Source organism: Micromys minutus, assembly GCF_963924665.1.
Source record: "Micromys minutus genome assembly, chromosome: 32".
Classification (NCBI taxonomy): Eukaryota; Metazoa; Chordata; class Mammalia; order Rodentia; family Muridae; genus Micromys; species Micromys minutus.
The window spans coordinates 7284141-7298530 of record NC_137967.1 but is presented as its reverse complement, the minus strand read 5'-3'; the positions used below and the strand labels follow the sequence as shown (position 1 = coordinate 7298530).

Sequence of the window (14390 nt, the reverse complement as noted above, 5' to 3'; positions counted from 1 at the left end):
GAGTTTCTCTATCCTCCGCACGCATCGAGGAATGTCCTAAAAAATAAATCAGCCTTGTTGTTTCGATTTCATTTAGAGAACGTTACTAAAATATTCAATTATAGCTGAAAATTATTTGTTACTTTTGTCTCGATGACGTTATTGCTGATTTTGATGTGTTTTATAGTCCTTTCTCTGTCTGTAGTTCTAGTGTTGTCTGTGTGTTCCTTTGACCTTTGGTTCACCTTACTGACAAGTGTGAAGGAGTTCTTCAAGTTAATCTAAAACTGATTTTCTGTGAATATGAGTTTTTGTAATTGTGTTCATTAATAAATATTGTAAGTGTCTCTCTATTATATGAGATAACATTTTGGTATACAAACAGCAGCTAGCAATCAGGACTCTTAGTATTTCATAACTATAACATTAACCTCACCCTGAACAACATCTGTTCCAGAGGTTTATGGTAATGGAGGAGATTACTGTGTAATAAGGAAGAGAATATTGTTCAGTTTAAAGGAAAGAATTTCAATATTGGTTAAAGCATTTGTATTGTTAAATTTTAGAAAATTGTTTTGATATGACAAAGGTATATTGTATGCATGTATGAAATCTTGAAAGAATTAGTAAAATTACATCAATAATTAAACAGACAAACTTAATACAGGAGCCTAGAAATGGGTTCCTGATTTGACAAAATATTTCATTTCAATATGTTTACTGCTGTGTATATTGAATCAATAAGGTAATACATACTCACCCTTCTTCTTCCTGTGGCCAAGTCAGTTGTTTCTGCAGATATGAGAAAGAGTTGTCCATGTGGAAAATATGGGCTGAACGTTCCTATCTTCACCTTAAATGCAACGTGTTGTGAGAAATTCCAAATGTGAAAAATGTCATAGTCTTCCTGCAGTATTACTCTATGTTTCATAATCACTCTGTCCCCTAGAGGATTAGTAAAGTTGGCCTTTCTCAGAAAGGAATTTATCTGAAAGACAAGCATCATTCTATATTGTACATATGTTCCTTAAAGGCACACAATGGGTTATGATGACATAGAAATAGCAATGTCATTTAAAGAATGAAAGACAAATCACAACATAAGCAAATTAAATGAAATGATAATATTCCAAGAATTTCAGTTCTCTCAGGGAAGACTGTTAAACAAAAGCAAACATAAATGCAGAACCAAACATAGATATGCAGCACACACACACACACACACACACACACACACACACACAATAACACAGAGTACCTCTCACATCTTTTCCAAATCACACATATAATACAGCTATACAATTATTTACACAAAAATGTATATAAATGTTGACACATCTATGTAAACAATCTGGCAAAAAGAAAGATATATGCACTCAAATACAAATATAGATATAAAATAACACAAATTACACACTCGGGCACACACACAAACACACATACATACACACAATCACATACACAAACACATATTGACATTGCAACATGGAGAGAGGTGTAAATATAGAAGCACCAGTCCATAATGATATTGAGACACAGAGAAATTTATACTCATACTTAATGACAAAATGGCAGGAGAAGGCCGATGAAAGCACAAAAATATAGGCAGACACATGAACAACACAGTACACACAAATACATACAAAGACACATAAAATATATAAATTGGTATACATGAAAATATACTCTGATGAATCCAAAAAACATACATATATAAACATGCTTATAAAATAAATCATACATAAAAATTCTTCTTTACTTCCACAGTCATATAAAGAGATAAACATGTACATACAAAACAAAACATGTATATATACAGATTCACAGACAGAGTAAAACATATACATGTACACAGTGAGAAAAATAAATTCACATATATCTATAGACCAAACTGAATACCAACGCTATTTCTTGTTTTCTTACTCTGAGAAAACAAAGTGGTTTGCCAGAGTCTACACAAGGGGGGGCGGGCACAATCACTGAAGAAATTTATAGAAAACCATTCCTCAAAATGATTTTCATGTAATTGACACTTAACAATAAAAACATATCTTTCCATTATGGAGAATTTTCAAGAGGAAGGACTTTATATCCAATATGAGAGCAGTATGCAGATGGATATTCAGGTGCTCTATATGAAACCACTAAATTTCATTGATAGCCTGTACCTTCGTTTTCCCTTCACATTTATACCAGTAACTTTACTTCCTTTTTTCATTAGGAATAATATCCAGAAACCTAATAATTTTAAAAAATATTTCCAATTTCTTTAAGTGTGGGCATCTGAGAGCCTCTAAATAACTATGCAATTGAAAACACCAAGAATAAAAGAAACTCTACCTTCAAGCAGGGATAATTGGCATCATCTTTCTCATTGTCTGTTGCCTGATTATCAACCTGTTGCAGATTCCTCTCATGGAGTGCATGGGCCACGGCATACACAGCATTGTATATGTTATGACTACCATCACTAAAGACCATGTTATACTTCTGTTCCTTTAGCCATTCTAGTGAGATATTGGATGTATAGTTCTCTAGTATTTTGCAGTCAGATGCTGAGGATTCATTGGTAAAGTACTTCCAATCTGGCATTACTAGATATAAATGTTTGCTCCTGGGATGGTGCAATGTCTGAACAAAATTTTTAAAGCTAGAAATCTTACCATGGTGGGGCAGAAAAGTAAGAGTCCCATAGAATGTGCCATGAGTTAAGTCTCTCTTACTGGTAGGGAAATTAAATTCTTTTGTGGTGACCCAAATTCTCTGTACAACTGGAGATTCCCACATTCTGAAGCTCAATTCAATAATACTCACAGCGTCCCCATGAAGGATAATAACATTAGTAGTTGACATCACAATTTGTTTGTGGTACATTTCAGTTTTGTAATAAGCTGACATAACATAGTTTACTATGTTCACAAAGGCAAAGCAAATTCCCCTGTCTTCACTCTGTTTTTTCATCTCTGAGAAAAACTGATAGCCTTGATCATCTTGAGTGATGACAAGTCCGACCCAGTTCCAGTTGAAGTAAAGTAAGAAGGAGACCATTGCCAATGCTAGAGATGTGTGGCTTGGGGCCATCTGATAGAGATAGGGAAATTGTTCATTATCACTGAAGATGGAATGGAAAGGTCCATAAGTCAGCTGAAGGAGCTACAACACAGAGAGCTGCATGAGGTGCAGTGCACATAAAAACCTGTGATAATATTTACCTGCCAACAGTGATTACCTGTGACTTGTCCTCTCATCTCTGATTCAAATGAGCAAATGTGGAATCCTGGCACATACACATCTAATGGGAACAGCAAGCATGGCTGTCTAACAAAGGAGTAATGAAATGTCTTTGCATGTATGATAACTGCTACTCTATCCCTCACCCTCTGTCCCGATATCTGTGTTTTTAATGTTTGGAGGGATTTTAATATATTTACAACATGGGAATATTTGACTAATTTTTAAAAAGGCATTTATTATTCTTTAATCCAGAAATACTTCTAATATTTAAGAGGAAAGTTCTATGAATATCACTGCTTTAGCATTTAGGAGAAATATTTTTATCTTTTGTACTACAGTTTGCAACTCCATAAAGATGCCAGAGATCTCCATTTCAGGATAAGGCTCTAAAATGCTGTGGGAATATTTGCCTTTGTACCCACCTCAGGAAAGTGAAAAGCAGAACAGCATAAATTAAAATTGAAAACATATTTTGCCAGCCTAAAATGGTAGCAGCAGATCAGATTAAAAATCTTCCTACTAAATACCCAGCTAATTATAGGGCAAATATGTAGGACTCATAGATTGTAACTCTTGAGGAAAATATTCGGAAACAAAGTTACACTGTCTGGGGTTCTTTCCTCCATATGAAGTGTTTTATAATGGTGGAAAAATAATCATGTGAAAAATATGAAAGAGCAAGCTATCAGAACCACCAAACCCTTCACTCTTAGAAAATTTCACTTATGAAGGTCCACTCTTGTATCTTATGATGAGGAAAAAAAAGAAAAAGAAGGAAAAACATAGCAATAATTTCCATGAACATTTGAAATAATCATTATATTATTAAAGAAAATCACTTATAATAACTATACCAGTACGTCACTGAAATTTTTGCCAGCGTGTGTAAGGACAGTTGACACTCAGAACATTAATGGTTACTCACACATTCACTGGTAGTAAAATGGCTAACTCCGCAGACTGCACTGGAGATTTTCACCCCATCAGTGCCACTGAAATGTCATGAGCTTCCAGTTTAAGAATAGTCTGCCATGTCATTCCAAAAAATACTTTAGAAACTTAAATGTTGGGTTATTGAGCAAATGTTTGTAAATATAATTCTGTTCCATTATTGTTTATTCCTGATCACTTAACTTTTAACGGCTCCATGAGTGTAAGTGATCGATAATTGTAAATGATAACTCTGTTATTTTACAGTTTACCAATAATAATCAAAATGTATGACCAAGATAACACATACTAAAGATAGAATTAATATGCTCTTTGTTTTGGAACAACTGAATCAATCTCTCCTCATTGAGATTTCTATGAATAAAACTCTGAATGCCAGTCTGTCAGGGTTCTAAGATTTTCTCTACTACCAAGCCAGACTCAATTCTTCATGACCTCCTCTATCCCACATTTCTGGAATCTGTCAACTTCTGGAGGTGGCCCCTAGCAAAAGGCCTATCATGTCTCTGATCAGTAAGTACCATGGAACTGAATAGAATGGCATAAGCATGAATCCAGACTCATCCACTGACGTTCTTAATTGATATCAAAATCCCGAAGAGAGAAACAACTTCAAGAATTTTTGGCCTATGATAACTCACACGTGGAGATATGAAGATGTCTAGGTTTAACCACAAATTGAAGGATGTGATCCAGTCCGGTCCTGTAAGCAGAAATGAACACATAGTTTCTTCATCACATACATAATTAGGCATATGAATATATTTTCCATCATGTCCATGTGGTGGAGGTGTTATAGTATTTCCATCACAGTGGCCCAAAGTGTATTTTAGAGTCAAAGACATATTAGGTAAAAGGTCAGGATTCCTGTTGATTTCATCCACTGTAAAGGCTAATGCCAAAGCGTATTTGTGGTGTTTCGTTGTTTCTCTGTAAAAGAGAACAGTGTTTATTGTGGACAGATGTCTAGGCAGGATCACTTGTACTCAGTAGATGCAGTAACCTGTACAGGAAAAATTATGTGACCAATTTCAGTAAGTCATTACTGTCTAGAGTGCAACATAAACTGTTATGAGGAGGGCTTTATGTGAAGGATCAATGTATATAGTCCTGTATACCTTAGCTTCTAGGTTTTAGGTCACGTGCCAACTAAGAAAAGCAAACCTTATATTGCATTAATAAAAAAGGAGAAGGTAGGATTGAATGTGTAAAAGAATTAAGCTTGTTTCTATAAGAGCACTTTCAAGGATTTGCCTAATCTTCATCTTCAGAGCACTCAGAAAATATTCATTTACAAGGAATAATATAAATGCACTTACAGGACATTCAGAGTCTGGTTAAAAAATTCTTTCTCCATAGACTTCTGACCTGCTCCAAGGATGAAGGAACAAGTTGGTCCCAAGTCCTTATCCTTGACCTCATTCAAAGTTATTCTCCAAAAGCACCTGGGATCAATGACATTTGCCATGAGAAGTGGAATGTTGAGGAGAAATAAGACTATCAGCAAAATGAACATATTTTCCTGTCTGAAATCTGTGCAGAAGAGATCTTGAAGTGCTATGCATATCAGCACGTCAAATTTCTAACAGATTTTATTTCTCTGGGCAAAGAAAATGTTTTTTGCATACTAATGATTCATTTGTTTTTCAGATTGCTCCTGAGCTCTGGAGAAATATTAAAACACTTTCTTCCCTGCGGCTCTGCAACTGGTATCCACAGCCCATGTAATAAACAAGAGTAGGTAGATACTTAGAAGGATAAAATCTTCTCAGGCTCTGTGACATCACTCATGATTTTGAATGCCTGGAAGGAAGCCCTTTTGTTCAAATTTGGCCCTTGGGATATTTCAACGAGGTGATTATGTGAACACAATGAGATATGATGTCAGTGGATTATATCAGATGATTCTTATGAGACATTCAGAAAAAGTACAATCAGAGGATCTCAAGATACACAGCAAATTGTATTAAAAAGTACAAATCAGAGAAAGGTAGAACATGTTTATAGTCAGGGAGTGATTATATAGTGTTTGGACTCTGTCACAAGAGTCACATGAACAGATTAATTGAGGCCTGTGCTTCTAGTATTTTGAGAATCAACAAACAGACCAATTTAGAAATATATTTAATTCTGTTTTATCCAAAATTATACAATACAGTTCTTAACAGATCCACAGTTAATTTGCATGATAAAGATTGTGTGGAAAAGATTCAACAAGATCCAGACATAATGCCACGCTGTGTAATTTTTCTCTTTCATTCTATTGCTTTTAATTTAATAACATCTTGGATTTAATCTTGTTCACATTTTCTTCTCCAAAAACACTCCATCCCCCTTTCCTTGACCTCTATGAATTGCTCCCCATCTGCCCACCTATTCCTGCCTTAGCACCATAGCATTTCTCTACCCTGCATCCAATGAGCCTTCACAGGACTGAGGGTTCCCCTCTCAGTAGATATGAAAGATAAGGCTACATATAAAGATCCCCCCCCCTTTAGTTGGTGGTTTACTCTCAGAGACTCTACCTTCAACACTAATGAGAAAGTAATACTAACATTTGGATTTCAAACCATGATCTTCCTCTCTAATCCTCAGGCTTTTTTTTTTTTAATTTAATCACATGCACTGACCCATCCATTCTTCATTATCTTTGTTTTCCTTCATAGTTTTTGCTCATTGTACATTGCAGAAGTGATGGGTCTTGTTTGTTTTTAATTTGGGAAGGATTTATTGAAATAAATGCAATCTATTTCCTCTTGATTGTAGTAAATATGCAAGAAGTTAGTTAAAATGCCAAGAAAGATTAAAGGTTAAGGAAATGAGACAAAAGTAGAATTCTTGGAGGTATAAAACAAGTAGATGAATGGCAACTGACTCATCCAGAAGGAAGGTATATTTAGGTTAGAGAGGAAATCACTTGCACTCTGCTGTTAACAATGGGAGCTGAAAAGCAGCACCACTCAAAGGGACAGATGTTGCTTGAAGTCTAGCTTCAAGTAGGACTTACTTTATTTTTTGCATTATTTTATTTAATATTCTCTGTATTTACATTTCACATGTTATACTCTCTCCCCCAATCCCACCTCCCCCTTCATCATCATATTACCTCCATAAAAGCCCTCCCTCTCTCAACTACACTCTCTCTTCACAGCACCTTGGTTTCCTCTATACTGGAATAGGAACCTTCTCTGGACCAAATTTCTCTCCTTCCATAGATGCCATGAATGCTATCCTATGCTGCATATGCACCTGGGGCTAGGGTTTCTCCATTTGAACTCACTGGTTAATGTTTTAGTCCCTGGGAGCTGTGGTGGGTTTGGGTAGTTAGTAAGTTTGTTCTTCCCATGGGGTTGCAGAACCTTTGAGCTCCTTCAGTCATTTCTGTAGCTTCTTCATTGGAGTCCTTGCGTTCAGTTCCATGGTTAGCTGCAAAAATCCTCAAATATATCAGTTTTGCTCTTGAAGAGCCTCGAGGAAGCATTCATATCAGAGTTCTAGCAGTAAGTACTACTTGGCATCAGCAATAATGCATGGGATTAGTGGCTTCATATGGGATGAATCCCCATGTGAGGCAGTCTTCATATGATCCTTTCTCCAATCAGCTCCTGTATTTGTCCCAGTATTTCCTTTCATGAGTGTTTTTATTCTCCCTTCTTAAAAGTACAGAGGCATCTAGCTTCTGGCCTTTCTTCTTTTTGAGCTTCACAAGTTCAATGAATTGTTTGTTGGGTATCCTGAACTTTTTGTTCTAGTATTTGCTTATTAGTTCTTGTATACAATCAATGTTCTATTGTGACTGCCTTACCTCACACAGTATGATTAGCTAAAAGTTTCATCCATTTGCCTATGACTTACACGATGTCATTGTTTCTAAGAGCTGAGTAATACTCCATTGAGTAAATGTACCACAAATTCTATATCTATTCCTATGTTGAAAGACATCATGGTTCTTTCCAGCTACAGGATATTTTAAATAAGGCTGCTATAAACATGATGGAACATGAGTCCTTCTTAGGTTTTGGAGATTCTTTTGGTATATGCCCAGGTGTGATATGGTTGTGTCCTCGGGTAGTACTGTGTCAATTTTCTGAGGAACTGCCAGACTGATTTCCAGAGTGGTTGTACCAGATTACAACCCCTCAAAGAGTCGAGGAGTGTATCTCTTCTGCACATCCTTATCAACATCTGTTGTCACCTGAGTTTCTGATCTTTGTTTCTGACTGGTGTGAGGTGGTATCTCATGGTTGTTTGGGTGTGCATTTCTCTGATGGTGTGGGATGTTGAGCATTTCTTTATGTGATGCTTAGCCATTCGATATTCCTCACTGGAGAATTTTTTTTTTTCAGCTCTTACGCCGATATTGAAATCAGTACTAAATTCTCTAGAGTCTAATTTTCTGAGTTATTTTTTATATTGTATTAGATATAAAATCAGTAAAGATCTTTTCCCAATCTGTTTTTTGCCATTTTGTATATTTGACAGTGTCCTTTATCTTACAAAAGCCTTGCATTTCATAAGGTGCCATGCAGTTTTTATTACCATTGATCTGTAATACTGCTTGAGGTCCAGTATGGTGATTCCCATGGAAGTATTTTTATTGTTGGGAATAGCTTTTGCAATCCTAGGTTTTTCATTATTCTAAATGAATATACAAATTGATCTTTCTAACTCTGTAAAGAATTCAGTTGGGATTTTGATCAGAACTGCATTGAATATGTAGATTGCCATAGGCGAGGTGTCCATTTTTAAAATGTTGATGCTGCCATCCCATGAGCATGGGAGATCTTTTCACCTTCTGAGGTCTTCTTCAATTTCTTCCTTCAGAGATTCAAAATTCTTGTCATACAGATTGTTCACTTCCTTGGTTTGGGTCACACCAAGGTATTTTATATTCTTTTCAGTTATTGTGAATGATGTGGGGTCTCTAATATTTTCTTCGCCTTTTTATCCTTTAAGTAGAAGGTGGCTACTTATTTGTTTGAGTTATTTAGGTATTCAGCCACTTTCCTGAAGTTGTTTATCAGCTGAAGGTCAATTGTGGAAATTTTGGGACCACTTTAGTATACTATCATATCATCTGCAAATAGTTTTATTTTGCCTTCTTCCTTTCCAATTTGTATATCTTTGACTTCTTTTGCTGTCTGATTGCACTGGCTAGGGCTTCCAGCCCTCTGTTGAATAGGTAGTAAGAAATTGTGCAGCCTTATCTAATGCCTAATTTTATAGGTATTTGTTCAAGTTTATAACCATTTAATGTGATACTTGTATATTGCTTTTACTGTGTTTAGGAATGAGCCTAATTAAAAAAATCAGAAAGGAAATGGAAACATAACAACTGAAACTAAGGAAATTCAAGAAATAATCAGATCCTGCTAAAAAATCTAACTTATTGAGTTCGTTGTATACCTTGGATATTAGGCCTCTATTTGATGTGGAGTTGGTAAAGATCTTTTCCCATATCGTTGGCTGCCATTTTGTTTTCTTGGCAATGTCCTTAGCCTTACAGAAACTTTGCAATCTCATTAAGTCCCATTTGTTAATCTTTGACCTTAGAGCTTGAGCCACTGGTGTCTTGTTCAGAAATTTTTCTCCTGTGCCTATGTGTTCTAAGGCTTTCCCTACTTTCTCTTCTAATAGTTTCAGTGTGCCTGGTTTAATGTGAAGATCTTTGTTCCACTTGAACTTGAACTTTGTACAAGGAGATAAGAAAGGGGCTATTTTCTTTCTTCTGCAGGCTGAGTACCAGTTGGACCAAAACCATTTGATAAAGAGGCTGTCCTTTTTCCATTGAATGTTTACAGCTCCTTTGTCAAAAGTCAACTGACTATATATGGGACAGCTATTTTCTGGGTCTTCTATTCTATTCTATTGATCCATGTGCCTATCTCTGTACCAGTAAGATGCAGTTTTCAGCACAATTGCCTTGTAATATAGCTTGAGGTCAGGTATGGTGATGCCCGCAGATGTTTTCTTGTTGTTGAGGATGGATTTCGCTATTTTAGGTATTTGGTTATTCCAGATGAAACTGCACATTGCTCTTTCCAACACTATGAAGAATTGTGTTGGAATTTTGATGGGGATTGCATTGAATTTGTAGACAGCTTTGGCTAAGATGACCATTTTTACAATATTGATCATTCCATTCCATGAGTATGGGAGACCTTTCCATTTTCTGAGCTCTTCCTCGATTTCCTTTTTTAGAGATTTGAAGTTTTTGTCATACTGGCCCTTCATTTACTTAGTTACAGTCATACCAAGGTATTTTATATTGTTTGCGACTATTGTAAAGGACATTTTCCCCTAATTTCTTTCCCCATATGTTCATCCTTTGAGTAAAGGAAGGCTACTGATTTGTTTCAGTTAAGTTTATATCCAGCCAATTTCCTTAACTTGTTTATCAGCTGTAGTAGTTCTCTGGTGGAATTTTTAGGATCACTTACATACACTATCATGTCATCAGCAAACACTGATGTTTCTATTCTTCCTTTTTAATTTGTATCCCTTTAATTTCCTTTTGCTCTCTAATTGCTCCAGCCAGGACTTTCAATACTATGTTGAATTGGGGGAAGTGGGCAGCCTTGTCTAGTCCCTGATTTTAATGGGATTGCTTCAATTTTCACACTGTTAAGTTTGATGTTGGCTATTGGTTTGCTGCATATTGCTTTTATTATGTTTAGATGTGGGCCTTGGATTCCTGTTCTTTCCAAAACTTTGAACATGAATGGGTGTTGAATTTTGCCAAATGCTTTCTCAGCATCTAGTGAGATGACCATGTGGTTTTTTTCATTGAGTTTGCTTATATGGTAGATTACGTTGATGGGTTTCTGAATATTAAACCACCCCTGCATCCCAGGAATGAAGCCTACTTGATCATGGTGAATGATCATTTTGATGTGTTCTTGGATTTGGTTTACAAGGATTTTGTTGAGTATTCTTGCATCAATGTTCATAAGTGAGATTGGTCTGAAGTTCTCTTTTCTTGCAGGGTATTTGTGTGGTTTAGGAACTAGGATTATTGTGGCCTCGAAAAATGAGTTAGGTAGTGTTCTATGTGACTCTATTTTGTGGGATATTTTGGAGAGTATTGGCATTAGGTTGTCAATAAATGTCTGATAGAATTCTGAACGCATCTGGACCTGTGCTTTTTTTGGTTGGGAGGCTTTTGATGACTGCTTCTATATCTTTATGTGTTATGGGATTATTTAGATGGTTTTCTTGGTCCTGGTTTAACTTTAGGATCTTGTATCTGTCTAGGAATTCATCCATTTCCTCCAGATTTTCCAGCTTTGTTGAGTATAGGCTTTTGTAGTAGGATCTGATGATTTCTTAAATCTCCTTAGTTTATTATTATGTCTTCATTGTCATTTCTGAATTTTTTAATTTGGATACTATCTCTTGGCCCTCTAGTTAGTCTGGCTAAAAATTTGTCAGTATTGTTAATTTTCTCAAGGAACCAGCTCTTGGTTTTCTTGATTCTTTAAATGGTTCTTTTTGTTACTATTTGGTCAGTTTCTGCTCCACATTTGATTATTTCTTATCCTCTACTCCTCTTTGGTGTATTTTCTTCCTTTTGTTCTAGAGATTTCAACTGTGCTGTCAAGTTGCTAGTGATGCTCTTTCCAGTTTCTTTTTGGAAGCACTCACAGCTATGAGTTTCCCTGTTAGTACTGCTTTCATTGCCACCCATAGGTTTGGGTATGTTATGTTTTCATTTTCACTAAATTCTAGAAAATCCTTAATTTCTTTCCTTATTTTTCTTTGACTCTGCTATAGTTTAATAGAGCATTGTTTAGTTTCCATGTGTATATGAGCTTTGTGTTGTCCTTGTTGTTATTAAAGGCAAGCCTTAGACCATGGTGATCTGATAGGATGCATGGGAGTATTTTAATCTTCTTATGTCTATTGAGGCTTGTTTTGTGACCGATTATATGGTCAATTTTGGAGAAGGTACTGTGAGGTGCTGCAAAGAAGGTGTATTATTTTCTTTTAGGATGATATGTTCTGTAGATGTCTGTTAATTCCAATTGTTTTATAACCTCTGATAGATTTACTGTCTCCTTGTTCAGTTTGAGTTTCCATGATCTATCTGTTGATGAGTGTGGGATGTGAAGGTCTCCCACTATTATTGTGTAGGGTGCAATGCATTTTTTGGGCTTCACTAGTGTTTCTTTTATGAATATGGGCGCTCTTGTATTTGGAGCATATATGTTAAGGATTGAGAGTTTCTCTTGAAAAATTTTTCCTGTAATTCGTAAAAAGTGTCCTTTCTTCTCTTTTTTAATTACTTTTGGTTAAAAATCTACTTTATTTGATATTAGAATGGCCACTCCAGCTTGTTTCTTGGGGACGTTTGCTTGGAAGTCTTTTTTTTTTTTTTTTTTTTTTTTTTTTTTACCAAACTTTTACTCTGAGATAGTGTCTGTCTTTGTCTCTGAGATGAGTTGTTTTGTATGCAGCAATATGCTGGATTCTGTTTATATATCCAGTCTGATAGCCTATATCTTTTTATTGGCGAATCAAGTCCATTTATATTAACAGATAGTAAGGAATAGTGGTTGCTATTTCCTGCTATTTTTGCTTTTAGAAGTAGAATTGTGCCTGTGTGTCTTTCTTCTATTGGTTTTCTTGCTTAGGTATTTTCTTGTTTTTACTAGGATGTAGTTTCCCTCTTTGTATTGTGTCTTCCACCAATAATTCACTTTTGTTCTCTTAGGGTCTGCATGATGTCTGTCCAGTCTCTTCTAGCTTTCATAGTCTCTGTTGAGAAATTGGGTGTGATTCTGATTATTCTGCCTTTATACGTTACATGATCTTTTTCCCTTACTGCTTTTAGTATTCTTTCTTTGCTTTGGGGACTTGGCATTTTGACTGTTATGTGTCTGGAGGAATTTATTTTCTGGTCCACTCTATTTGGAGTTCTGTAAGCTTATTTCAAGCTCATGGTAATCTCATTCTTAAGAGTAGGGAAGTTTTCTTCTATGATTTTGTTGAAGATATATTCTGTGCCTCTTAGTTGATATTCTTCAACCACTTCTATTTCTATTATGCTTAGGTTTGGTAGTCTCATTGTATCTTGGACCTCCTGGATATTTTGGGTTAGGAGCTTTTTGGCTTTTGCATCCTCTCTGACTGTTTTGTCTGTGTTTTTTGTGTTCTCTTCGGCCCCTGAGAGTCTCTCTTCCATCTCTTGTAGTCTGTTGGAGATGCTTCCATCTGTGACTACTGATTTTTTTTTTTTTTAGGTTTTCTACCTCCAGAGTTGTCTCTTTTAGTGTTTTCTTTATTGTTCCCATTTCCATTTTAAATTCTTTCTTCAATTCCTTCATCTCTTTGGTTTTATATTCCGCTAGTTCTTTGATTTCTTTGAGTGTTTTTCTTGTTTCCTTTTTAAAAGCTTCTATTTCTTTATGCTTTTCCTCCCGTTCTTACTTAAGGATCTCTGTCATAATCTTGAGGTATGTCTCATCTGAGTCTTCTTTTTCGGGAGTGTTTGGCATTCTGCTGTTTGTTGTGATGGTAGAGCTGGGTTGTGGCGTTGCCACATTGTCTTGGTTTCTATTGTGTATGTTCTTTCACTTTCCTCTTGCCCTGTTGTTGTCTGTGCTTATACGAGTTCTTATTGTCAGTGATTGTTTCCAGTTTCTCCTGTGTACCTGGCCTGTGTCCCTGGATCTCGGCTGTTCCCGTTGTCAAATGTCCTGAGCCTTTTTTCTGCATGCATAACCCCCTGGTTAGAAATCGAGTGTCTATGGCAGAGTTCCTGCTCCTTTGAACCAATTTGGGGCGGGGGCGCTTTCCCTGCACTCGGCCCAGAACTCTCTGTGTCCTGCCTACTCTCAAGGCGATCTGACCAGGCCTGCATCCCTGGATCTCCACTATACCCAGTGCCAAATGGCCTGAGCTTTTGTTCCACAAGCCTGGGCCCTCTGGGTGGCAACAGAGTCCCTACAGCAAAGTTCCTGCTCACCTGAACCACTGGGGGTGGGGGGTTGGCACACTTTCTGCAAGCTTGGCCCAGATCTCTCTGAGATGCAGCTACTCACAGTGTGGTCTCACTAGGCCTGTGTCCCTGGATCTCTGCTCAAAACAGAACTTTTCACACTTGCTCTGCTACACTACAGTGATAAAGCTGCAGATAGGCACCCGGATGATCCCGCCTCCTATTCTGACTGACAGATCCACCTCAAAGCCCTGATTGGCCACTGATTCTTGAGTTACATGAGCGC

The 14390-nt window shown here is 36.6% G+C and overlaps 2 protein-coding genes across 5 annotated transcripts in view; one reads left to right on the top strand and one right to left on the bottom strand.

The window, feature by feature from the left end:
- LOC308413593 (vomeronasal type-2 receptor 116-like) overlaps positions 1 to 14390 on the top strand; it is a gene marked incomplete at both ends in the record, with an annotated part of 711488 nt that overhangs the window by 297069 nt on the left and 400029 nt on the right. The gene's annotated exons all lie outside the window — the stretch shown is intronic.
- The window catches only part of LOC308413774 (vomeronasal type-2 receptor 116-like), a gene marked incomplete at both ends in the record, with an annotated part of 49359 nt that overhangs the window by 7136 nt on the left and 27833 nt on the right, over positions 1 to 14390 (bottom strand). For 2 of the 4 annotated variants that reach the window (XM_080908818.1, XM_080908822.1), the window contains 4 exons: positions 740 to 967; positions 2320 to 3132; positions 4806 to 5094; positions 5484 to 5680. In XM_080908818.1, coding sequence (XP_080764944.1) covers positions 740 to 967; positions 2320 to 3132; positions 4806 to 5094; positions 5484 to 5680 — 1527 coding nt within the window. Of the gene's footprint in view, positions 1 to 739; positions 968 to 2319; positions 3133 to 4805; positions 5095 to 5483; positions 5681 to 14390 lie in introns of those variants that run through there. The other 2 variants (XM_080908819.1, XM_080908821.1) reach the window with 1 other exon arrangement.